A 25,765-nucleotide genomic window follows, 5' to 3' on the forward strand; every position below is an offset into this window, starting at 1 on the left:
CCCACGTATGAGGTGAGAGATGTGCAACGCGGACCTGAGGAGACAGCACTGAGTGCTGGAAGAGGGAAGGCGCCTAAAGGGAGCTGGTGACGACGCTCTATTTAAAGTTCCGCCCAGTAGTTTTGGAGACAAGAGTTCTGCATAGCGGCCTGTGAAGGGATTTGCTGCAAGGAAAGAGCGCGGGGGCCCACTAGACACTGGACTGGGAGCAGCTGGGGGGAAAATTGAGGCCCATGCTTGTGGCCTACACTGTTGCTGGAGCCAGACCTGGGACGCGGCACAGGGAGAAGGTTGGTCCTGCTAGCTCAGGTGTGGCTCCCAGAGAAGACTGCTGGTTGGACTCCAGTGGTGAGGTACCGACGGGGGTCCCCACGTAAGTGCCACTTCGCTACCTATTGGGCAAGAGGCCCTGTAGACAGGCTGTGGCTAGGGGGGAAGCACCCGCGCTCAATCCTCTGGCCCAGATGCCCGAGCCGAGGTCTTCTCTGCTCTAAACGGGGGTGACTCTGGAGCTTCCTTCAGACCTAAATGACTTGTCCGGTGGTGACAGAGAACGGCAGTGAGGGGCACCTGAGGCTGAAGGTATCTGTCCCTGATGACTCCCTCCGGATATCCGGCGCTGGCTTTGTAGACCGTTGCTGCCTCCTGGGGAAGCCACTCTACTGGTAGTCCGGATACGATATTACTGATTCTGAAGTCAGGCGTGGGAATTACTGGGATCCCCCCCAACCCCAAACCCTCACCCTCCTCAATTGCTTGAGGAATAATTGGTGCTCTAGGTGCCAAGGCTGGGGCCCATGGGGTGTTCTGAACTCGGACTGCATCACTGCCTGGAAGTGTTGAAATCTCCAGGCCTGCAGACGGTATTGTGACAGAGTGCCGCAACCAGACAACGCAGAAGCCTCCTGAATAGAGCTGGCGAAGGCATTCTTACTGAACTGACGACAGTAGCATAGGGTACAGAAGCCCTGCCTCTACAATCTGTGTTCTGGAGTAGTGGTACCCAGATATCGACTCCAGAAGCGATATGTACGAACTTGGTCACACTTATTAGCGATTTGCGGTTAACTCTCCAAGGCTGGCCCGTGTTTTCACCTAGTGGGGCGTTTGCTAGCACTTATCCATGGCAACAGGAGGGAAAGGGCCTAAGGCAAATGCCCAGAAGCAACTGGCCAAATTTGCATGGTCCAAAATGGCGACTAGGGTGACTCGCCGCAGTCCGAGAAGGATGGAGGGGCGGTGGCCTCTAAGCAAGGACCAGAGCCAACCTTGCATGATGTCATGGCAGCTATTAATGGAGTGCCTGCTTCGGTGGATTCGGTCACAGTGGAGGTCTCCTTAATCAGGGCGGACTTCCGGAAGATGTACGAGAAAGTCAAAGAGCTCAAGGTAGTCACCAGTGCCCTACAGACTGACACATCGGGATTTCAGACGAAGATGCTTGAAATGCAGAAGAAATGACTAACTAAGAACACACTGTGTTAGACAAGGTCTGCACTACCCTATTGCACTCTACCTAGAGTGCGCGTAACTTCTTGCTCGTTAATATAATGTAACAATGATTACAACAATTATTCAAAGGCAATCAACAGTGAATAACGGTATCAAACAATAAAGTAAAATTCTCTGATATCCAGCGTTGCTTGATGCTTCTTTTAATTCAAAGATGTAATGCGGAACAAGTCATAAGTTTCATTATGCATGGTTCCAGTTTGATAATTCCCAGTGCATTTCGGGTGTTAGCATACACCCTTCTACAGGGTAAAATCTACAAAAAACATAACATACATCATTGGTTGATGTGTACAGTATTTACCATTGCCTCATTTAATTAGGCGAGGGCATGTTATGTAAACAAGCCAAAGCAAAGTTAAAATGAGAGGAGGATAATATAACATAAAAGAGTTGTAAACATGAAAGATTCTTGATGTGGTCAATCAGATTGGCAAAATGCCAGGGTTCACACACCGTATTTGTTTGTGAAATGGGAGCAAGAAAACAACCAAGTGTGCCTGGGAAAGAAGCGATCCGTGTGTTAGTATGGAAAATGGCAACATTTTCATCAAAATTGAAAAGGTGAAGACGTGCCTGATGTTGTGGCCTCAATCGTAAATATGGCAAGCTAAGAAATACCTGGTCACGCTGAGAGATAACACGTGTATTGACGTTCCAAGTCCGGATTGGAATCTAAAATATATATCAAAGATCTGTCGAGCCGTGTGAAGCTAAGCATAAGGGAAAACTACTAAATGATATTCCACTCACGTACCGTCTATGCAAACATCCTCGCCTGTTTTAAAATACTAGCCAAAACTTCCGTTTGCGACCGGTTTTTAGCTTGATGCATGGGGCTGTACGCCCCTTATCGTTCATAAGACTTGGGTGGACACGGAGGGGCCGCTTCGTAGGGGCAGAGGCCCAGTGGGATGGAAAAGAAATCAACATACTCTCAGTGTATCTACCGCCCTCATTGGGCAAGGCGGCATTGGAGGACCTAGGTAGTAGGCTGACGAGACTCAGAGAGGGCACACGTATCACGGGGGGAGACTACAACGTGACCTTAGATGACACCTTTGATTGCCACCCACCGAAATCTAGGGAGAAATCTAATGACCTAATGGCTGATTTTGTGAAGGTACTGGGTTTGACAGATGTAGGCCGTGCGCTTCACCTAACTGATACATTATTCACGTACTTCTCTAGTGTCCACGGTAGTCTATCACGTATAGATTACTTCCTCATGCACCTGTCTTCAATAGGTACCTTCGCCCAATATAAAGTCCTACCCAGAGGCATATCGGCCCATTCCACAGTCTGGGTGGAATATGCGCACTGGGAACGCCAAGCACGCACCACTATTGTTCTCAACCCATTGCTCCTACACATACCGGATATTAGGGAAGAACTCCGCACACAAACGGAGAATTATTTTGCTGAGAATGTAGGCTCAGTCAACTCCACACAAATAATCTGGGAAGCATAGAAAGTGGTTCTTAAGGGGCAAGCGTTGTCATTAAAGACGGGGTATATCGCCAAAAAGTGTGAACTCCTGGTCCAGGTAGAGTCAGATCTTCTCGAACTAGAACGGGAGCACTCACAAGATCCCTCCCCAGACACAAGTCACAGGCTCTTACTGAAGCAAGATGAATACAGGATAAAAACTAGGGAACAGATAGTGGCTAAAACTGTGCCACCCAGCACCGACTCTATGGCAGGCAGGCAGGCAGGCAGGCAGGACACTGGCGTGGCTAGAAAGGCGAGAGCAGGGGTCCAGGTGGGTACACCAACTGACGACACTGGAAGGTGAAACAGTGACTCATCCACAGGACATAGCGGAGAAGTTTGCGGATCGTTTTGAGAGGGTGTACTCCCCTTCTATACCCTACACGGCTGAGGACTCCCGTCAGCTCCTCCTGGACAGCGATGTGCCGGGCCTCTCAGATGTGGAGCGGGAGACCCTGGAGGCGGACCTTTCGAACGAGGAAATAAGCAATGCCTTGGGACAGATCAAGTCCGGTAAGGCGATGGGGCCCAATGGCATTCCAGTAGAGTTTTTGAAGGACACCGCCTCGTTGACTTTGCCACACCTGAGAGCCATGTATGAAGAGATGCTGGCAGTGGGTGGTCTACCTGTAGATCAGCGACTAGCCACCATAGTAGTCATTCATAAGCAGGGCAAACCAGCGGATACATGTGGCTCTTATAGGCCAATCTTGCTGATTAACGTGGAGACAAAGGTACTGGCAAAGGTCCTGGCCAACAGACTGGTGACAGTTATTACATCTCTGGTCCACCCAGACCAATCTGGCTTTATGCCAGGTAGAAACACGGCCCTCAATATACGGCGCCTGCATAATGTGATGGCTCGTTGGAAATATATTGAAGAGGATGCGGAGGTACTATCTCTGGACGCCTCAATGGCATTCGATTCTATTGAATGGCCGTATTTGTTCGAATTCCTAAAGAAGGTGGGATTAGGCCCTAAGTTTGTAGCATGGGTAAAGCTTCTATATACCGGCGTGGTGGGACAGGTGAGGGTCAATGGCTTTACATCTCGGACGTTCGAGTTACGGAGAGGAACTAGGCAAGGAAGTCCACTCTCCCCATTGATATTTTCTCTTGTGCTGGAGCCTCTTGCGGCCTGGGTCCGTAGAGACGTGATGGTGCCAGGGATGCGTTGGGCGGATGAGGTAGAAGACCGAATATCTTTATACGCGGACGAAATACTGTTATACTTAGCATCCACGTACAAATCGATCAGGGTAGTGCTGGATATATTCACAAATTTCTGTAAATATTCTGGATATGCGATCAATTGGCAGAAGTCCGTATTGTTTATGTTGAGGGGAGAGGTTCCCCGCCTCCCGGCCGACTACCCTTTTACGGTGGAGACGGAAGGGTTTCGATATCTGTGGATATTTGTCACTTCAGTACCAGCTTGTTTTTATAGCTCCAATCTGGCCCCCCCGTTGGCCAGGCTAAGAGCGGACGTGAAGCATTGGAGGTCTCTGCCTTTAACACTGGTGGGGAGGGCAGCACTCTTTAAAATGCTGGTTCTTCCTTGTTTTCTTTACATATTACATAACTGTACCAAAGGGTCCCAGACTCCTATTTCAGAGCCATGGAAGGTGAGATTCGCACGCTGCTGTGGGATGGGAGGGCCCCCAGGATCATATTGCAGAAATTGACAAAAGGCTGGTACAAAGGAGGCATAGCACTCCCTAACCTACAGCGTTACTACTGGGCGGCACAACAGGTGACCGTCAATCGATGGATATATCATCCCCCAGATGACCCGGCATATGCTCTCGATCGATACCAAACGGACCGCTCCGGATATCTGGGGGAGCTGAACACCTCTGATAGGAAAAATGAAGGGAGGGTTTTAGGACCCACCCAACACACATTGGAAATTTGGCGTCTTGTTACTTCCTGGCTGGGATGGACGGGCCGCCTCTCGCAGGCTACACCGCTGTGGTATGCTCAGAAGTTGGACATGCTGTGTTATCAGCCCGGGTTTGACAAATGGGATCTCATCGGGATCTCAACGGTGAAGGACTTGGTTAGAAGGGGAGCAATAGTCACTTTCGGTGATCTCCAGAAACAATACCATCTAGCACGAGGAGAAATGGATAGGTACTTACAGATTCGACACGCTGGTCGGGCGGCATTCCCATCCCTCACAGATATACCAGAGTCGTCCCCTCTGGAAGACCGCTGTAGGAAGTTGGAATCTGACTATATGGTTGCCCCCACTTTTTTCCTAGTGTTTTGCTGGTTTTCGACTTAGTTGGACTGGGACCCTGCTATTCAGGGCCCCAGTCTATCTGCTTTCTCTGTAAAATGGACTCCATGTACTTTAGGTACATACCAGATTGGTTACTGGGTCACCTCTGTGAGTCTCTGTATAGTCTACCATAGGTACCCAGGGCATAGGTGCATCCAAGGCCTACCAGGGGCTTCAGCATGTATTATGCCACCCCTGGCTGGCCATCCAAACTGACACCACAGGGGTGTAATCACCCCTTGCTTAGATATAGTATACCTGTATCTATATCTATATATATACATATATATATATATAATATATATATATATATATATATTCACTGAAAAAACCATAGGTTATAGACCATATATAGTTAGGAATTAGCATTTACAAAACCTTGAAAATTCACTGAAAAAACCATAGGTTATAGACCATATATAGTTAGGAATTAGCATTTAAAAAACCTTATTTTACTCACACAAAACCATTGAAATTCCATATATAGTTAGTTGCACTAACTATATATCGCGCACCCGCAATCCACTGCTGATGATGTCACATATTACATCATTCATGACATGGTCAGTGACATCACTGATGACATCACTGATGACATCACTGATGACATCTCAAATGACATCACTGATGACAACATCCAGTGATTATGTGTTTCTGTAAAGTTTAAATATGTTTTACATATTGAAGAATGAGTGGATGTATAAGTGTCTGAATGAAGGTTTTAGTAGGTGCGTGATTGACTGTATGAGTGAGTGATTAAATGCGTCTTACTAAATGCACGGGTTAGTGACTAAACTGTCTGAAAGTGTGCATCAGCATGTCTGTTGTTGTGCAAGCTGCTGCATGTGTTGATCAGTAGCTATATAAGTAGCTATATGGGTTATTGATTGGTTGCACAAGTATTTGTATGGGAGACTGAGTGTGTGTATGGCTGGCTGGGAGGTGTGTGACTCTGTGCAGATCAATGTGTACTTGTATCAATGATTCTATAAGAGAGTAAGTATGTGTTAGTATATGTTTGAAAATGTAAGGTACTCTATGTTTAACTGTGTAGATTAGAAAATGGAACTGTGATTGATTCTTTACAGGACTGACTAGGTGTGTGAGTAACTCCATGGATGAGTGGCAGAGTGTGAGTGTCTGTATAGGTGTATGAGTGCATATGATAGTGTTCTAAAGATGAGTGATTGTATGTATGAATGATTGTATGGGTGAATGAGTGAATGTGTGTGTAGACGTAGGAATCAGTGAGTGCGTATGTAGTAACTAGTATTGGTGTGTCAATGGTTTCAAAAATTATACTCTGTATTTAACACTGGGTGTAACAGAGGTTATATTAAAGTGTGAGGAGATGCATTGTATTGTCACATTAATGATATCATCATTGATGTGACCATTGATGTCAAATGAGATATCATCAGTGATGTCATTTGAGATGTCATCAGTGATGTCATCAGTGATGTCACTGACCATGTCATGAATGATGTAATATGTGACATCATCAGCAGTGGATTGCGGGTGCGCGATATATAGTTAGTGCAACTAACTATATATGGAATTTCAATGGTTTTGTGTGAGTAAAATAAGGTTTTTTAAATGCTAATTCCTAACTATATATGGTCTATAACCTATGGTTTTTTCAGTGAATTTTCAAGGTTTTGTAAATGCTAATTCCTAACTATATATGGTCTATAACCTATGGTTTTTTCAGTGAATTTCATAGGTTTTTTAATAGCAAATCTTTATAAAAATAATACATTTTAAATCTAATTTTATATTTTATAAATGTATTTATTTTTTTTAATATTATTTTTAGTGCGCTCCCGGGGCGCGGACAGGTGAACGCACGGGTAAGCGCAATCTTGCGGCGCGCCCCGGGGCGCGTACTAATGCGCGTCCCGGAAGCGCTATTGCCGAGAACGAAAACAACATCGTGACGTATCGCGTAGCCGCCACGCCTTGCGTCATAAGACACGTATCGCGTAGCCGCGAGATGCGTCTTATGACGCACCGCGTAAGCGCACCCGGAAGCGCATACGATCGCGCAACGTAAGCGCCCCGATGCGCTTACGATACACGCCCGGGGCGCGCCCCGGGGCGCGTAGCGTAAGCGCGTCAAACCATGTGACTTTAAAATAACACTTTTCATTGGTTCAGAACTTTTTTTTTTCCAAATTGTGTGAAACCCACCCATTTCTCTCACTATTGCTTTGTACTTGGAGAGAGCAAGAGCTGTTGTGTCTACTCTATCTCCTACTTTTCTGATCTCCAGCAATGGCTGCAAGAGAGTCATCCAGCAGTGATTCAGAGGGATTTTTAGATGAGGACCCTCCTCAGCAAAAGAAAAAAACCCATTTCATCTGGAAATTTTACGACATCCCAGAAGGACAGAAAAAAGTCAACGCTCCCAAAGTAACATGCAAAATATGTGGGAGTAGTTTATCCAGAGGCAATCCTCTGAAAAAATATAGTTTTGGCAATGCCAATTTGATCCGGCATGTCAAAAGAAGACACCCTAACAACTTTGCCAGGGAGAGTGTCAGAGAGCTGGCACGGAATGTACCTACAGATGGCGGCAGCACCTCCACTGGTGGAGCAACACCTTCGGGACCACCCCGTGGAAGAATGATCCCTAACATTCAGCCGGTGTTTGCGGGCATCAAATTTTTGTGCGCAGAGTGTGACGAACTGCTCTGCTATGGGGAGCAGAGTGTTGAACTGATTGCCCTAAAGAAACAGCAACACCGCTGCTCTTCCAGTCCCTAAATTTTAAATTTTTTTTGCTCCTGTTGAGCAGTTTTTGAATCCTTGTTTTTGTTTTTCCCTTGAAAAAAATCCAAAAAAAATATAAAATTGTTTTAAAAAGTCTAAAAAAATATAAAACAACAAAAACAAAAAAAAAAATATATAAAACAACAAAATGAAAAAAAAAGTTCTTTTCAGAACTACCTCCAATTTTTAAAAAGAAGCTTTATTTTTTTAAAAGTCTGTCATTTTTAATCTCCATGGTACGCTCCCCCGTACGCTCCCCGGTGCGCGTACCGGGCGCTCACCCCCGCGAAAATCGATTTTTTTTTTATTTATTTTTTTCACCCGCGGGAGCCTTTTATGGCCCCCACATGAAACCTAGGGGGTCAGGGGGTGTGTACCCTGCCCCCTCTTGCTCATTTCCCCCTTTGATTTTTGCCACCTCTTGTGTCTCAATCCTACCGAGACACAAGATGGCGGCCGCTGCGGACTGTTTCGAATGTTTATAGACACCCGAGAACCAATCAGCTTGCCGTGCGCAAGTCGCGTGGCGCGCCTGGAGCGCTCCCCGGTACGCGTACCTGGGAGCGCTCCAGGCGCGGCTCTAGATATATATCTTTTTTTGAACGTTAATTTCTCAAAATCCACTGGAGCACATATATTGAGACCTACAAAAGGCACATCGGGCTACCAGTCCCTACAATTTTGCCAAGTTTCGTGCAAATCCATTCAGCCGTTCGGGCTAAAAGTGAGGCCAACCGCCCTATGGAAAACTCAATGTTAAAAACACGTTTTGGGACCCCCCTTTTTTCTCGGCCCCCCCTTGACGAACCCCCCCCAAATTTCCAGGGGCTGCTCAGAAACAAAATGTTCCATTTTCCAGAAAATTTCAGCCAATTCCGTCCACAAACGCCAAAGTTATTAGACATAGAATTTTCAAAAATCCCATAGAGAAAAAATCCTAACTATATATACCTACTGGCGACCGCCAGTAGGTAATATATATATATATATATATATATATATATGAGGTATGTTGGATCCCCAACACCAGCAAACGCAGCAAGGCAGCTACGCACGCAAGCAGGAACCAGCGAGACCCTTGAAGGTGCAAAATTTTCTTTTATTTAAATATAGCCCAGCACCAGTCCACCATGACGCGTTTCGGCTAAGGATAGCCTTGATCACATATATATATATACACATAAGAACCTATGAGCCACTCCTATGGCAGGCCTCGACAATCCTGGAGGCAGAGTGCATGGATTTATGTGAGGGGTGCCCTAGCATGAGCTGAGCCCCTCTGCAGCTTTCGGAACCATCTCCTTATAGCTGTTCTATGATATAGCCATACCATATACTCTTACGTGCATTATAATCCTCGCAGTTAATGCTAACTTTGATTTGGCTTTATCAAAACATGTCATGTAAGGTTTCAAACACTTTGGAACACTACCCCCCCCCCCACCCACCATTCCTGGCGGTGGGGGTAACATTCCACCCTTCTAGAGGGAGAAGACATGTAGTTCCTGTTAAACCCGGTAAAAGTTAAACAGAGCCCCAGCATCACAAAATGGATGCTGCTGCTACAGACAGGGGGACAGGGGTCTGGCCTCCTGCTGCTGGACGAAACTCCGGCAGGGGAGGCTTGAACAATAGGTTTCCTGTCCAGGGAGGTGCCAGCACCTCCCCAGACAGGCTTCAGTGTATTGGGGCAGGGAGGGTTGCATTCAGGGAATGCTTTTTCAGACACTGTCTGGGGCACACAAGGTGCTCCATGCATAGCCCGGTTCAAACCAGTTGCTGGGGCACTCAGCCCCAGCTCTGGCGTGAAACTGAACAAAGGGAAGGGTGTGTAACCACCCCCTCCCCAGGTCCACCCATAGGAGGGACCTTTCAGGTAGTCTAGCCCACAAGCTTAGTATAAGTATAGGAGCTGTGTCCCTGGGACTTTAGATTACCCTGGACGAAACTTTGATACATACATCCTGGACCTTCGACATTCCGTTTCGACTGGAAGACGGAAGACATCTCCCTTGTGGTCAAGGAGCAACCACTCTGTTCAAACAGGCACCAACAGCAACTTTGCCGGTCTGCATTTTCGAGGCTCCCACCAGATCCCAAATAATCTGCGACACAGGACATGGACTTCCAGACATCTCTGACCCCGACCTTCAATCACAGCAAAGCTGAGACATGTGGCGGACACAAGAGTTGTGGGACCGGAACTCCTGGACATCCTGCATTTTGCTACCTGCACGCACTTTCTGAAGCATCAACAAAGTTGTGCATTGAGATGCTTGAAGCCCCAGCCCCGAGTACCATTTGCACTGAAGCTCAGAGCCCCACACTCCACGAATGACCCGTGGGCTCCGCTCTTGCATTTCAGCTTGATGCATCTTCCCGGTTCCTGGCCTGTTGGCTAGTGAGGCCCCCGAAGAACTTTTTTTACATCTAACTTGCTTTCCTGGTTGCTCAAGGCTTGATCCAGCTTCCCTCCAAAGGAGAAGTGCCACAGACCTAGCTGGTCTGCAATCAAGCCAATCTTGACATCCGTCGTGGGTTGCGGTTGCCAAGGCTTGTTGGGTCCAATCCGGATACTGACACCGCAGTCAACTAGATCCTTTATGGGACAGCTCGAATCCAGCTCCTGGTCATCGTCGATGCCTCCTGGACCTCGTGGCTGAAGAGGTAAGCTTCACTTCTTCACCTGAAATCACCCGACATTGGCTGGCAGCTTTCCATCGCCATCCTGGTCACTGGCAAGTGACCCAGACTCTGTCCCTTCTGCTTTCAGGTTCTTCAGATCTTTGATCCACCCTTGGATCCACCCGGACACTTTTCCTCTGGTCGCATGCAGCACTTCTTTGCAGCTCTCCATTGAAAACGACGACGAAACCCGTCACGAAAAGGCACCTATGCACCCGGCTTCCCTGGGTGAGGTAACATGAGTACTCCGGTGCTCCCGTGGGTCTTGACTCTCGAAGTGTCCTAGTTTAAAAGGGTTCCATCGTAGTCCAGCTGGAAGTGTCCTTAAATTGTACTTTTGTAACTTCTTCGTTTCCCATAGAAAGTCAATGGTAAACCGCGGCTGTGTTTAGACACTGCACGCGTCTCCCGTGGGCCTCCTACTTCCTAACCTTTGGTTGTTTAGAGTAGCCCCAGTGATTGCACAGGCCCTAGGCCTGCTTTCTATTCCAGACGTGGTTCTTATACCACTATTTTAGTATATGGTTTGTGAGGCCCCTAGGGCATTGTGAAACTTATCGTATGCTAATTGAGATTCTTGTAATGTACTGTGACCTCTGACCTCATAAAGATTGCAGAGGGGTTGTGTTTAGATTAAATACATATATATTTGATATATACCTTGTGTGGTGTCCTTTCATTTGGTACTCAAGGGATTATAATTGGTAAAACAACTTTCTTAATACGCTCTCTGAAGTCTTAGCCTGATGACTGCAGGTCCATGCTACCACTAGGATAGCTTTCTATAAGGTTGACTTTACAACCACCATCAATAAGGGTCGATTAGACCGGTGCAAGGTGCCACTAGAACTAGTTGACATCATATGCCAGGCTAACTTCTCACAACCGCTTGCTAGATGGGCCCCTCAGTTCGAAGGCAATATCTCTAACTCACAGAAAGTTGAGTAATAACTTGCCAGACACCTTTCCGAAGCTCAGGGAGTGGTGGCAAGATGACATTGGTCCTATAGATGACGAAGACTGGCTAACGGCGCTTATGTCCCCCCGAGAAGCGGCTATCACACGGAGACTTAGGCTGATTCAACTTAGGATACTCCACTGATCATACATCACTCGGAACGTTTTGGCGAGGATAGGTGCTAGACTTGACAATCTTTGTATGAGGGGATGTGGTCAGCAGGCCACGTTTTACCATATCCTGTGGAGTTGCCCAAAGATACGTGCCCTTTGGGAGGATGCCTCAGACCACATGCAAACAGCTTTGGGGAAGGACATAGTTTTAACGCCGCAACTGGGACTGTTGAATATATGGGAGGCGACTGATCTCATGGAAGTCGAACAGCAATTTACAACACTGGGATACACGCTGGTGAAACGAGAGCTGGCTAAAGGTTGGGGGGGGAGTGACCCCACCTCTCATCACCCTGTGGGCTAAAGAAATGTACAGATACATGTTGGCAGAGACCAAGGTTTTTAAGGCACAGGGGTGTCCCAAGAAATGGGATAGGAAATGGGCACACTGGAATAAGTATCGAGGAGGTCCCTGTGTATCGCCTACGGTTGAAATGGAGATGCATAGGCAAGTGGGTCATGTAGGAAATGTCTAATATGCTATTGAAATTAATGTCTGATCAACTATTCTGTTGTCAATCTTGAACGTGTCGTCCAATCATGTATGTATGGCTGTGATTAAAACTAATAAATAAAGTTTATAAAATGAGAAAAAAAAACAATATAGTGCAAAAGGATGAAGAAGCAGACAAGGAAATGTAGATTGTGAGAAGGGATAGAAGCAACATCAAAAAGGGATGAACCAATGCCTAACCCCACTCCAGCCGAGCCAAGTGACTCCTACGGGAAAACACAACCTCATCAGGGGGAACCCCGGCGGTAGGCTTAGATTAGTTATCCTCCCTCAAAGCGTAATGCTATGGCCCAACAGCATCTCAGATAAAGAGGCAAATAGCCAGGGGCAGACTTGCAGGTGCTCCAGGTCCTAACGGAGTGGCGGCTGGTGAGGTTTGTGAGTGGTGAGGCTGGGTTTGTTCAGTTGTGGGCGAGAAGGCACGTTATGTCAGTCCCACATCCTAACGTTTCCTTATGGCAAGTTAAGACCTCATGATTCCACTCAGTGGTGGTACCAAATTACTACAAAAGGCCCAGTAGGTGTATATTTACCAGCATATGAGGGCCACTCCAGAAAGTAAAATGCTTTTTAACAAGTCACACTGGAAGTTCTCATGTCATTCATGGGCATTTCTGCCTGCTTTCTAGCCTTAGTGACTGATGTCAGCAGCGAGTGTTTAACTTGCTGTCACTGAGGTATAGCATGATCGAAACAGTCAGACACTAGCTGTAAGCCGTAGGAACAGTCAGAGTGCATGCCTGGAATCACAGTATCTTAATGTTTCATTCCCACACAAGGGGAGCCCTCTGAAGGCAGTTGGCTCCAATGTGCTTTAATCCCACTTGATGAGGCGGGCTCACCTCGACCACTTGACAAGGCAGCCACACCCCGACCTCAGATTTGTGGTAGACCACAGCGCACTCTGTCATCTGGATCTTCAAGAGGTACAGAGAGCCTCCCTCACCCTTAACCTCTTCCATGCTGGTGACGGAACCGCTCTGTCACCAGCCTCGGTCGCGCTGTGCTGGTGCCGGAGCGGTTCCGTCACGGCCCGCTCGGCGCGCCTTCGCGGCGTGTTCTATTGAGTGGGCGGGGCCATGACGGATCCACTCCGTCACAAGCACAACGCGCCCGAGGCTCGTGACGGAGCGGTTCTGTCACGAGCATGGGAGCGCCGCGCGGCCCTCCTCCCCCCTATTGCTGTGGCGGAATTGCCGCCGCAGCGAAGGTGTTAAGGGAATTATTAACCCCTTTCTGAAAGGCAGGAAAATGCAATAGTTAGAAACAACTCTCTGTCTTGTGCTGCTGTGTCTGTTTCCACCCAGGAATCAATTTTATGACAGACAATCAAATATTGAACTCCACATTTGTAACTGCACTGCTTCTGTCAGTTAAGGAGGATGTATTTGATTTGGTAGCTTTGTATCAAAAGTAGTTATTTTTCCGATGACAAACTCTGAGGCTTTGCAGCTTGAATGAATCGACTGCAAAAACAGATCTAAAAAATGTTTGTTTTGAGCTTTTAAAAACATTCCTGTTTTGGCAAGAAGGCCTCAGTTTTGTATGGAATGAGTAACACAAGCGAGGAATAATACAGCACGCTCTCTGGTAAACTGCATCCCTCTGCTGTGGTCTATTCAGGCAGAGTCAGATCATGTATGCACTCTGTCCATACCGCTTGAGTTTACAGGCAGAAATGCAATGACAGAGATCAGGGGCCTCATTTATGAGAAATGACGCATCGATGCTTGAAAGCAGCGATGCGTCACCTCTCAGTGCACACTCCTTGCGACATACATGATGCGTCATATTTAATGTATGACGCATCATGTCGCAAGGAGTTACAGATACGTCAGTATTTCTGACGTATCTGTAAGCGCAAAAGTGACGCATTGCTGGAGTGTATCACAAAAGTGACGCAACTCCAGCAATGCGTCCTTTCACAAGGGCAAGCCTCATGTGAAAGGGCCTGCGTCAGTCTTACGCCTGCTGTGAGGCAGGCGCACGATTTTGACGCAACGGCGTCCTAAAAGTAACGCAGTGAAATCTCGTAGATTTCACTGCGTCACTTTTACGACCCTTCCTCGCGTCAATACGCCCCCCCTGCATACATTATACCTGGGGCAGGTATAATGTGGCGCAGGGGTTTACAAAGTGATGCATCTACCTAGATGCGTCACTTTGTAAATATGACTCAACAAGGCGCATTTTTTACACCACTGGTGCGTCACAAAAAGTGACGCATGGACTCATAAATAAGGCCCCAGGATTCTTGTCCTGTCAGGAGATCGAACATACACACTATAGAAAACATTTATTGGAATAAAACCATAGTATGGAAAGCAACGCCTTTCCACACATGCCTGCGACCCCCAATAAAAACGCCCACACTCCTATTTCCATTTCAAGCAAACAACGAAACACAATTAATGATTTGGATCACTAACGCCCTAGGTGCAATGACCTAACTAAATGGGCAGAGCACAGCTGGCATGTTTATTTACCTCATTTGGCTGATGAACTGGAGGGAAGTTGCCTTCCAGCCAGGCCAGGCCATGCAACTCGACTCCTCTGTGTTTTTATGTAAACAAACCATCATTCACAGATCCTAGTTGCAGTCTATGCATTGTGATGTCTTTTCTTTATCTAAACTTCGACCCTTGTTACTACCATACTGTTTGAGGCACGGATCTCTCTCGTTGAACAGCCCTATCTGTAAATCAAAATAGGTTTCTGTTCATAAGCATTAATTACATCACTAAATGAAGGGTGGCGTTGTCGATTTTTTTAATTCATCTCTGAGATCCTGTGAGGCGTTGTGTTGCGTAAAGATCAGTTCCCCTTTCTGGACAAAAATCATCAACGCCTCCCTCACCTAAGGCTGTGTCCAGACTCCCTAGGACAAATCACACCCATTCTCAAGAAACCTTGGGCTGACCCTAACAATCTTAGCAACCTCAGACCTATCTCTAACCTCCCATCGCGGACGACATTCACAAGGCCCTAGACGAAGGAGATGCCTGCCTTCTCATCCTCATTGACCTTTCTGCGGCATTCGACACAGTAAACCACGCAGCCCTCTTGGAGACCCTGTCAAAACGGTCCGACATTAATGGCACAGTTCTAAAATGGTTCACCTCCTTCCTTCAACACCGCTCAAAACAAATTAAAATCAACTCGTGTCTCTCAAAGCCAACAAAAGTCACACTTGGGGTCCCACAAGGCTCGATCCTCTCACCGTCCCACTTCAATCTCGTCATGGAGCCCCTCACAATCATATTGAAAAAAGCCGGAGTGAATAGCCACCTTTACTCGGATGACACCCAAATCTATTTCAGAATCAAGTCTCCCAGTGACATCCAACTCCTCAATACCACCCTAACCGAGATACAAACTTGGTTCTACATTAACCACTTAAAGCTCAACCCAGACAAAACAGAACTAATCCTATTTTCTCCAAAAAGTAACCATCGTCCAATCCAAGAGGGGCTCAAGAATCTGGTTGCCCTAAACTGCCCCCTCGTCCTAGCCGACTCAGTTAAGTCTCTAGGCATCACTCTTGAAAAGAACTTTTCAATGGAGGCTCACGTCAAAAACTCTGCTAAAAGTGCTCTCTTCTCTCTAAATGTCAGAACCCCAAATTGTGTGCTAACAATAATGGGCATACGGTCAAGTAAAAACTCTAGCCTGAAAGGTAAAGGACGGCCAGGAATCAGCAGCTGGTCGGACCTCCAGCGGTCCCGAAATTCCAAGATGGCCGCTGATCTCGAAAACGAGATTGCAGTCTAGTTGTTTTTCCCCTTTCTGCCACACCGGTGTTCAGAGGCAGTTTGAAGCGTGCGCGGTGTAAACGCTGCGCACTTCACTAAAGTTTTCCCGCAGTGCGTACCTATTATTATAGCTCTGGTTCCAAGGTGTTTAAAAACTTAGTTTTCTCGTCGGGTCTTTCACCCGTTTTTTGTCCGCAACTCCCGTCGGGAGTAGGACACTCAGTATAATTTCATTTTCTCGCGTCTGAAGTAAGAAGACATCTTGGTGCCTCATCACTCGTTTCTCCTCAAGTCTGAAGGAGTTTAGGAAAGAGAAACGACTACTTTCCAGAGAAGGAATCCGATTTGCTGCAGTTCCTGAAATAAAGAAGAATACAGAGCTAAGTGGCAATAGATAAGAATGACAACTTAGTTAATGTTACATAGATGATAAGATTAAATAAAAGTACTTACCTTGACACAGGAATTACTTGAGCACTGAAGGTCTTTGAGAAGAAAAAGAGATAACAGTAGTAATATATCACGATAGAAAGAAAAACTGTACATAGTAAGGTTCGAAGATAACAAAGAAAATAAGTGAGGCCTAGAAAAACACTTACAGGATTGTGACACAGTAAGAGAAGTGAGTAAAAAATATTGTAGTAGTAATATCAGAATTCAGAGGAGAATTTAAGGAGTAAATGAGTAACATATTTGTTTTGTAGGTTTAGTATCTGAGTTACAAAGAAAAGGATAAGAAAATAGTACAAGCAAAAATAGAAGAGGAGCGCAGATCTTGGACACTAGGGGTAGGTAAGGTAGGATGAGAATAAGAGTAGAAATAGAATAGTGTAGGTTAGGAGGTAAATATCTTTGTGCTTCTATTATAGGTTCTCATAGAAAGAAAAGTCTGCAGGTCGGACTAGAGTTAACAGAAGAGAACGCAAGAACCAGCTCCAGGACCAGTCTCTTCTTGTTTATTATTTTATCCACTTCCCCCTTCCCCCTGGGAGATAGTCTAGGTCCAGGTATATTTGTAAGCTTGTCTGGATCCCTGGGATATCTTCTGGAGGGAGTTGGGAAATTAGCGTCTCTGTTCCTGTGCAAGTTTACGGTGAGTCTGACACTAAAACACCTCAAGAAACTGAAACCTTTTCTACCCCACGATGACCTCAAGACAGTAGTCCGATCCCTAGTTCTCTCTAAAATCGACTACGGGAACGCCATCCTTACAGGGACTCCAAAAGCTCACCAAGCCCCTCTAAGAGCAGTGCTGAACATGTCCGCTCGACTTGTATCTGGAGTTAAAAGATTTTAACACATCACTCCAGCTCTCAACTGCCTCAATTGACTCCCTATGGAAGAGAGATGTATTTATAAACTGGCCTGCATCACACACAAAACCCTTCACTCTCCGGCCCCCAACTACTTAAATAACAAACTGAGTAGAGCACGTCAATCCAGAACACTAAGAAGCTCCAACTCACTCCTTCTTATTCCTCCGAAATTGAAAAAGGAAACCACCCAATACCGACAGTTTACTGGCAACGCTCCCAGGATATGGAACGCTCTCCCTGGAGTCCTCAGATGCAACCCCTCCTTCTCCTGTTTCAAAAGGGACCTGAAACTCCATCTCCTAAACAAATACTTTCATGACCAACGTCAACTAACCTAGTCCTTCTTATCGGAGCTGTCTCCTCTCTAAATAATAAATAATAATAAAGTAGTTTATAAAGCGCCTGGCGACGCCATCTCGGCGTGTCCCCGCGCTGTGGAGATAAAATTAGCAAGCAGCAATTAGCACCACCTCCGCCTACAACCTGCATTAAAGATTATACAAGTGGGTTTTTAAAAGACTTCTAAACTTGGTCTCAGATTTTTCCAGTCTTAGGCCTATCGGGAGTCTGTTCCAATTTCTGGCCACTACCACTCTGAAAGAGCGACCTCCGAGTTTCGCTCTTTTTACACGGGGGATCGTCAGCTGGCCCGTCCCTTCTGAGCGTAGAGCCCTGTTAGGCTCATACCTAAGTACTAGATCTTGAAGATAGGATGGAGCTTTATGCCATAGTATTCTGTGGCACACTAAGAGAGCTTTAAACATAACTCTCTTCCTGACCGGTAGCCAGTGTAGAGCCGCTAGAGCAGATTTGTATGCTGCTCTTTTAGGGAGTCTTAGAACAAGACGAGCTGCTGTGTTTTGAAGGACTTGCAGGCGCCCCAGGCTTTTTTCTGTGGCGCCTATAAACAGGACATTACCGTAGTCCATACGGGACGTCACAAGCGCCTGAGTCATAGTGCGTCTGGCATCCAGCGGAAGTAAGTCTAGGGTGTGATTAAGTGTTTTCAACACCCCAAAACACTTTCCCACTAGGCGAAGAATGTGACCTTCGTAGGACAGAGTGGGATCAACCCATATTCCCAAGTTCTTTGCTTCCTTGTAGGGAACAGGCATTGGACCCAGACATGTTGGCCACCAGTCCGGTGTCCAGCTCAGGTTGGCCCCACCCACCACCATTATCTCCGTTTTGGATCCATTTAACTTCAGACAGTGCGAGTCCATCCATACTGCCAAAGCTTGCATACAAGCCTTAAAATTGGATGCTGCTGTTGAAGGTGCTTGAGACAGAGAGATCAGCAGTTGGGTGTCATCAGCGTAGGAGACCAACTCTACTCTATACGCTTGCACCACTTCAGCCAGGGGGGGTCATGTATAGATTAAAAAGAGTTGGACTCAGGGCAGATCCCTGAGGCACCTCCTGTTCTAAGGCCATCTCTGCTGATCTACAGGAGCCTTGTTGAACCTGAAAGCTTCTACCTGTGAGGAAGGATTTCAGCCACCCCAGTGCGGAATCCGTGACTCCCGCTTTGCTTAGACACTGTAGCAGGATGGAATGAGCTACAGTGTCGAACGCCGCACTGAGGTCTAACATCACCAAAGCCATGGTGTGTCCGGCATCCGCCCCACGTCTCAGGATCTCAGTCGCTCTCAATAGGGCCGTCTCCGTCGAGAAACCCGCCCGGAACCCTGATTGAGAGGAGTGTAGGATGTTAGCTTTCTCTAAGTGAGCCATCAGTTGACAATTAACCACTTTCTCCGCCACTTTGGCTAAATATGGGAGCAGAGAAATTGGCCTCAGATTCTCAAGTACATCATGGCTCACATTGGGTTTTTTCTTTATGGGAAGCACAACCGCTTTCTTTCAGTCTTCAGGCAGTGTTTCCGAGAAGAATGAAATCTGGAGTATATGCCTGACATAAGGTTCCAGAACCAAGAGGCTTTCTCCCATCACCCTAGGGGGTGCCGGATCCCGAGGGGAGCCAGACTTTATCCCCTGACAGATGCTACGGAGAGCCTCTGGGGGGTGGAACAGAGAAGAACTTCAGGCCCTTTTCTGTATTATATGCTCCCCTGACTACCTCAAAATGTATTCCCCTTCCAGGTTTATTGGAAAAGGTAGCATAGATGTCTCTGACCTTTCCCGCAAAGTATTCAGCTACTCTATTACACTCTGCCACCGAGTCATTGTCAGGGGTGTTAGAGTTTGCTACCACAGAGATCTCCTTAAATATCTTAAAAAGTTCTTTCACTGAGTTGTCTGCCTCCCCAATACGCCTTTTATAGTGGGTGGCTTTAGCTCCTCGCACCATCATTTGGTACTTTTTCTGTGCTTCCTTGTAGTTTATCTTCCTCAGAGGGCAGAAGTCTACCCGCCATCTACGCTCCATTTTTTTGCAGACCGATTTTGCAGCTTGCAGATATGAAGTGAGCCACAGCGCTGATTTTTTATCTCTGCTCCCTACCCTAGCTAGATACATCGGGGCCGCCTCATCGATGGCACCGAGAATGCGTTCCTCTAGCCTATTATTAGCGCTTTCGCAGTCATCGCCCCCCGCCGGACCCCCTTCTTGCAGCAACTTATTGAAGGTGTCTTGTGAAAATTGCTTCCATTTGCGACGGGGGTAGCTCTTATTCTCCCCTCTATGAGTGTCAATAGCTGAAATATGAATTTTAAAGGGGACTATGTAGTGATCCGACCAAGGGACAGGAAGGGGCGTATCCACCCTCACTCCGTCCCAACTTCCGAACACTGGATCCAAAAGATGGCCCTGCTTATGGGTTGGAGTAGTATTTTTTAGTTCTAATTGTAGAGCCAGGAGAGGTGTGGCGCCGCGGCCAGGGCGACTGACGCTGGAATCTGGGGATCACGGTTCGATCCCCGGCTCCGGCGGCAGGTTAGCCCAGCACCATGTGACTCTGGGCAATAGCTCGCTTAATCTCCCCGACGGCCCCCCAGCGCCTAGAGACCCTTACGGGTGATTGTGCGCTTTACAAATGGGGACTTTACTTTACTTTACTTAGAGCCTGCAATTCTTGCCTTAGGTCTATGGCCTCCTTGACCTGCTCATCTTCAAGGTGGATGTTGAGGTCTCCTAATACCAAAAGTCTGCTCTTCCTAATTGCCAAATGAGCAATACCCTCCACCAGGCTAGTTTTAAAATCGTTAAACCCTCCCGGGGGTCTGTATACGAGAATCCCCGACACAGAATATTGGGGCCCTAGTTTCAGAGTAAAACATCCAGCTTCACAATTATCTATTTTTATAGGCTCTAAAGTGCATTCAAGTGGAGACTTAATAACAATGGCAATCCCCCCTCCCCTCCCCCCGCTCCTATCTAATCTGGCCAGGCAGTAGCTTGGTGGGATAGCTTCTATTATATCTGGGTCAGAGTGTTCCCCAAGCCAAGTTTCCGTTAGGAAGAGAAAGTCTAACTTCTCATCCAGAAGGAGATCCCAGATCTGACTGCTGTGCTTACTTAATGATCTACAATTCAGCAAGCCTCCTTGGACTCTCCTATTGCATATCCCACTAGTCGGTTCCCTCCTACCATTAAAGGAACACAGTGGGCAGTCTTGGGGTGTAAGAGCCTCCATAGAGTGCCAGCACCGCCCCGCCCTTGGAGGACATAGATTTAACAGTTCCTGTCTCCCATAATGAATGTGGGTTTGCTTGATTTGCCCAGAGGTCTTGGCCCCGGGCCCCGTCTGGCCGCGGATGGGCGCAGACGGGCGTAACTTTGGCGCAACTTCGGCGCGCCTCCATCGCGCCCGCTGCACGCGTCCGCTGCACGGACGCTGTCCCACACACATATATAGGAGATAGGGTGGGGGGAGGGGCAGCTAGAGCGCTGACCTGCCTGCTATGGGCCCGGAAATGTTGGACTCCTCCTCACCCTCCGCATCAAATGCCCAGAATGGACGCGGCGGACCGGGGCGGGAGTGCAGTAGGTGAGTGACTCCCCCCGAACTTTTTAATCAGCCCAGAAGTAGAATGGACACAATTTTTAAAATAACTACCAGCTCAAAGTGCAATAAGATCGTTTGAGCCTGCCAGCATTAGTTGCTCACACCATGTATTTTAAAATAGCAGTACATTCGCTATTGCATTTAAAAACAAAACGCTCTCAATCAGCGCCCACAGTGCAATGCATGCAGCTCACAAGCGGATAGAGTCTGCCTCTGCCACCGGCTTCCTCATCTCCACAATGTGGCCGCGTTCCTCCCCACCTTTTATTCAGCTCGAGTACAGCGCAGCTAGAGCGCTCTCTGTCTGGACATTCAAGAATAGTGGTGACCGGACTGTGTCACTCTCGCCTATTTCTTTTATTGTTCTCTCCCCTCCGCTCCACTGCATATTTATCTACAATGCTGTATTTTTTTCTGTTGTTTGCTTCCTTACTGCCTACTATGTAATGTAATAACCTTCTGCTGTTTACTGTGTGTTTGTAAAGCGCTCTGATACCTACGGGTCAAGCTAGCGCTATATAAAACTTTTAAAATAAATAAATTGTACACCTCGCCGAGCCCTCTGCCACCATTGTCCCTCCCCTAATGACAAACACCCAGGGGGTCTACTAAAAACACATGCTCGGCAACAGCAATAAACCTCTGACATCTTCCAAGGGAAAGTGCTAGCACATTACCCCAAACTACTAATACAGCACATCTGCAAGGTTCCCTTCAGACGCACGGCACAAACCTGATGTGCAGTGCGCAATAAGCACCTCGTCCTTTGAACCCCCACCGACCGTCATCACCAGCACGAGTCCAGCTGGCCTCAGTGGCCTGACACTGGCAGTAATTCATGTGCGTCTCTGAACAGACACATGCTGCTGGGCCCGGAATGAAAATGGCTTCTAGGATTAAATATTATGCGGCGGGAAGGGATGTATGTCGTTACAATGCATGCTTTTTCCACGCATGGGGATGTATGTCGTTACAACGCATGACTCAAGTCGAGTCTGCGCAGTATCATACAGTTCCAACTGCAGCCTTTACCACACCCTTTCCAACTCGTCACAGGGTGGGTCATGTGAGCTGGGAAAGTTGGGGTGAAAATACTTGCTCTCCTTTCTGATTGACGTGGAGGCTTAGGGCTACAGGGCTTGTGTCTCCAACGCCCGGGGTTAACTTCACCTCCACGTCATCAGGGGGTAGTGACTGGTCTTTGATGCAAGGTCTTTGCCAAGCTGATGACCTCACACGCCTCAGGGCGGAGAGATTGTCAGCCCGGCAAATACTCTCTACATGTGAGCAACGTAAATTTAGAGAAAGCACTGTGACGGAAGTGGCAGTCTGGTAGACAGTGCAGAAGATAAGGCAACAATTCAAGTAAATTTGTATGTGTGCATATATGTATTTTTATAAAACGAAAAACGCAGATTTAGCACTCCACATTGCTTTCCTTTTTATGGTGAAAGTAAAGGGGGCGGAGCCCCGACACCCTAGCACAGAAACCGCCACTGCCTTAACGGCATCCCCCCAATGCTGTACAAACATGACGCGGAACTCTGGAGCAAAGCACTATCGCTGGTTTTTAAAGACATAAACTGTACAACAACAGTCCCCGGAGTCCTGGAAAGGATCAATTATCAGTCCAATGTTTAAACAGGGTGACAGGAAAGCTCTAAATAACTATCGACTAATCGCTCTTATTGACGTAGAGGCAAAGTATTACACAGGAACAATCCTGGATGAACTAACATCTTGGGCAACAGAAAACTCTATTATAAGAAAAAAACTGATAGTAGTGTTCCCTATGAGGGAAAGACCCGCACATCAATAAGGTCAACATGTCTATAACTGACAATAAAGAGCGTGAGAAATTTGTTTTTTTGTTGCTATAGTTATAGAGGGTTGCTAAAGTAGCTTCGAACACCTACTACCTAGAGGTGCTATCAGCACGTTACAAAAGAACATGCATATCAATACACAAGAAAAGAAGCTGTTACAGCACGCCCATTACTATGTGTACCAATCCAAAAACAAAGTCTGGAACCCAATATGTTCCTAAGCACATGAGAATAAACCAATGATTCATGTGATGTGCATAGCATTAAAATAGTCAAAGAACGTCATCAGTTGATAATTCCTTGTCTTTTTATTAATTTCTTAAAGATTCCCAGCACACAATTTAGCCGACACGTGTTTCGTCCGTACTAAGACTTTTTCAAGGCTTGAAGAATAAATATCATACAATCAATATGCTATATACATACAAAAAATGTGTTTGTTAAAAAACACCTAATACGGAGAGCGCGCGGCGGTCCAAGATGGCCGCAACTTGAAACGCTCCGTCCTGATGAGCAGCGCTCAGGATTGAAGGGCAAACTCCACTGCAGTGTTCCTGCGCGAAAACAGCTGATTTCGCCGTCAGAAGTGTCCAGCCACGTATGGGCAAGTTTCTGCTTCAAAATGCGTTTTTTTGAGTGAGATATGGCCTAAATTGCATCTCCCTGACTAGTGGCCACCATTTTTTTTTTTTTTGTTTTTCTACGCGCCGTTTTTTTTCTTTTCCTCACTGTTACCCCGTGTACTGCTTACATGGTTATTTTCTTCTAATATATGGTAAGGACCTTTTGTTTCACTCCTGGACATGTTATTTGGGGTTGGAAAGTCTTCAATGCACCCCTGTTATGACTTTTGCAAATTACCTCAGAGACACATCTGTTGAGGAGGTTCTAATTCCATCTGCACTGTGTTACAAAATTATATGTCCATTTATTGGATAACTTTGGCGGTTGGTGCGGCATATATACTGTCTGGCAGTTTATCCCACTGTGTTTTTTTCTTTTTCGAACTCCCTTACTTTGGGCTTTTCAATTCAACGACTTTGGCTTCTGCCTTGAATGGACTTCCTCCTGATTGAAAACATACCCGAAGAATTTGAGGGATGGTTGGAAGAATTGACACTTGTCCCTTTGGAGCGTGGCTCCGTGTTTGCTGGGACGTTTTAACGTATTGCGGAGATGTTAGTGGTAGTAAGCGGCGGTCGCTGAATGGATCAAAATATCATCACTGACATTTAGCACCCCTGGCAAACCTGACAGCATCTCCCGTATCGTGTTTTGGAATACTTCTGCTGCTGAAGATATCCCGAAATTGAGCCTTTTGTACCTCCATAGCTCTAGGTGGGTGCTGAAAGTGATGATGTATCGGCTTTCTTCGGACAACTGAAGTTGATGGTATCCTGCATTTAGATCGATCTTCGAAAACCACTTGGACCCGTTGACGTCCGTGATGATGTCGTCCATTGTTGGTGTGATGTGGCACTCCCTTCGGATGGCTTTGTTCGGTAACCTCATGTCTATGCAGAGGCGTATGGCTCTTGGCTGCTTCGGTTTTTGTGCGATGCCCATCGGGGACACCCAAGGCGTTGGTCCTGACACCTTCTCGATGACGCCTTGCTCTTCCAGGGTTTCCAGCTCCTTCTCTACCAGTGGCCGTAGATGAAATGGCACTCTTCTGTGTCGTAGAGCGACTGGGGCAACCGACTTGTCAATGTGCAGCTTGATGGGGTCACACTTGATGCAAACGAGTCCTTGGAACAACTCTGGGAACTGGCTGAGTAGCTCCACTACCTGGTGGGTTTAGATCCTCCTGGCAAATGAGACGAGGCCCAGGTCCTCTGCGTGTGGCTGCTCAGTAAGGTGTCTGCTTCTCAGTCGATTATGTGAATCGTTGCTGTGACTTCCGGGTCATCTGCTTTGATGGGGACTGAAATCTTCCCTTTCAGTGGAAGGGGTGTGTCCGCCCCGTATGCGTATATCCTGGTCTTGGATGGCATCACTGGCGGACATGGTTGTAGAAGTCGGTATTGTTGGTGACCCATTACATTCACAGTTGCTCTAGTGTCGATGACTGATTTGATTTTGGTTCCAGCGACATGGACCATGCACGTCGCCTGATGCCGGTGTCGTCGCTTGAGCTCCCGTGCGAATTAGAATAGTCACACCTCTTCTTCATCTTCATCTGAAGAGTCTTCAATCGGCTCCTGGTACCTCCTGCTTTTCTTTTGGGCGTCTTCGGATGGTGCTGGTTCCGTCAGAGACAGTTGTAGCACCGCTCGGGTGGATGGTCTTTGGGTCCGGTATTCACGACCCCTGTTCCATCTTCAGCACACAGTGGCAAAGTGGTTGGGTATGCCGCAATTGGTACAGGTCTTCCCCTCTGCAGGGCAGTCTTTTGCTGCGTGTGGCTTGTGGCCGCAGTATCCGCACCTCGGTTTAGATGTTTCCGGTTTTGGTTTCCTGAAGGAGTCTCCATTTTGCTTGGCTCTGAGGGCATCTGCTCATTCTGTTTTGATG

The 25,765-nt window shown here is 47.0% G+C and overlaps 1 protein-coding gene across 1 annotated transcript in view; it reads right to left on the bottom strand.

Moving 5' to 3' along the window:
- The window catches only part of LOC144773375 (uncharacterized), a 127,206-nt gene extending 102,389 nt beyond the window's left edge, over window positions 1-24,817 (bottom strand). The window contains exon 1 of the mRNA XM_078658345.1: window positions 24,502-24,817. Within this exon, the coding sequence (XP_078514471.1) occupies window positions 24,502-24,817 (316 nt within the window). The remainder of the gene's footprint in view (window positions 1-24,501) is intronic.
- Between the last annotated feature and the right edge of the window lie 948 nt (window positions 24,818-25,765).

Source organism: Lissotriton helveticus, chromosome 8 (genome assembly GCF_964261635.1).
Source record: "Lissotriton helveticus chromosome 8, aLisHel1.1, whole genome shotgun sequence".
Classification (NCBI taxonomy): Eukaryota; Metazoa; Chordata; class Amphibia; order Caudata; family Salamandridae; genus Lissotriton; species Lissotriton helveticus.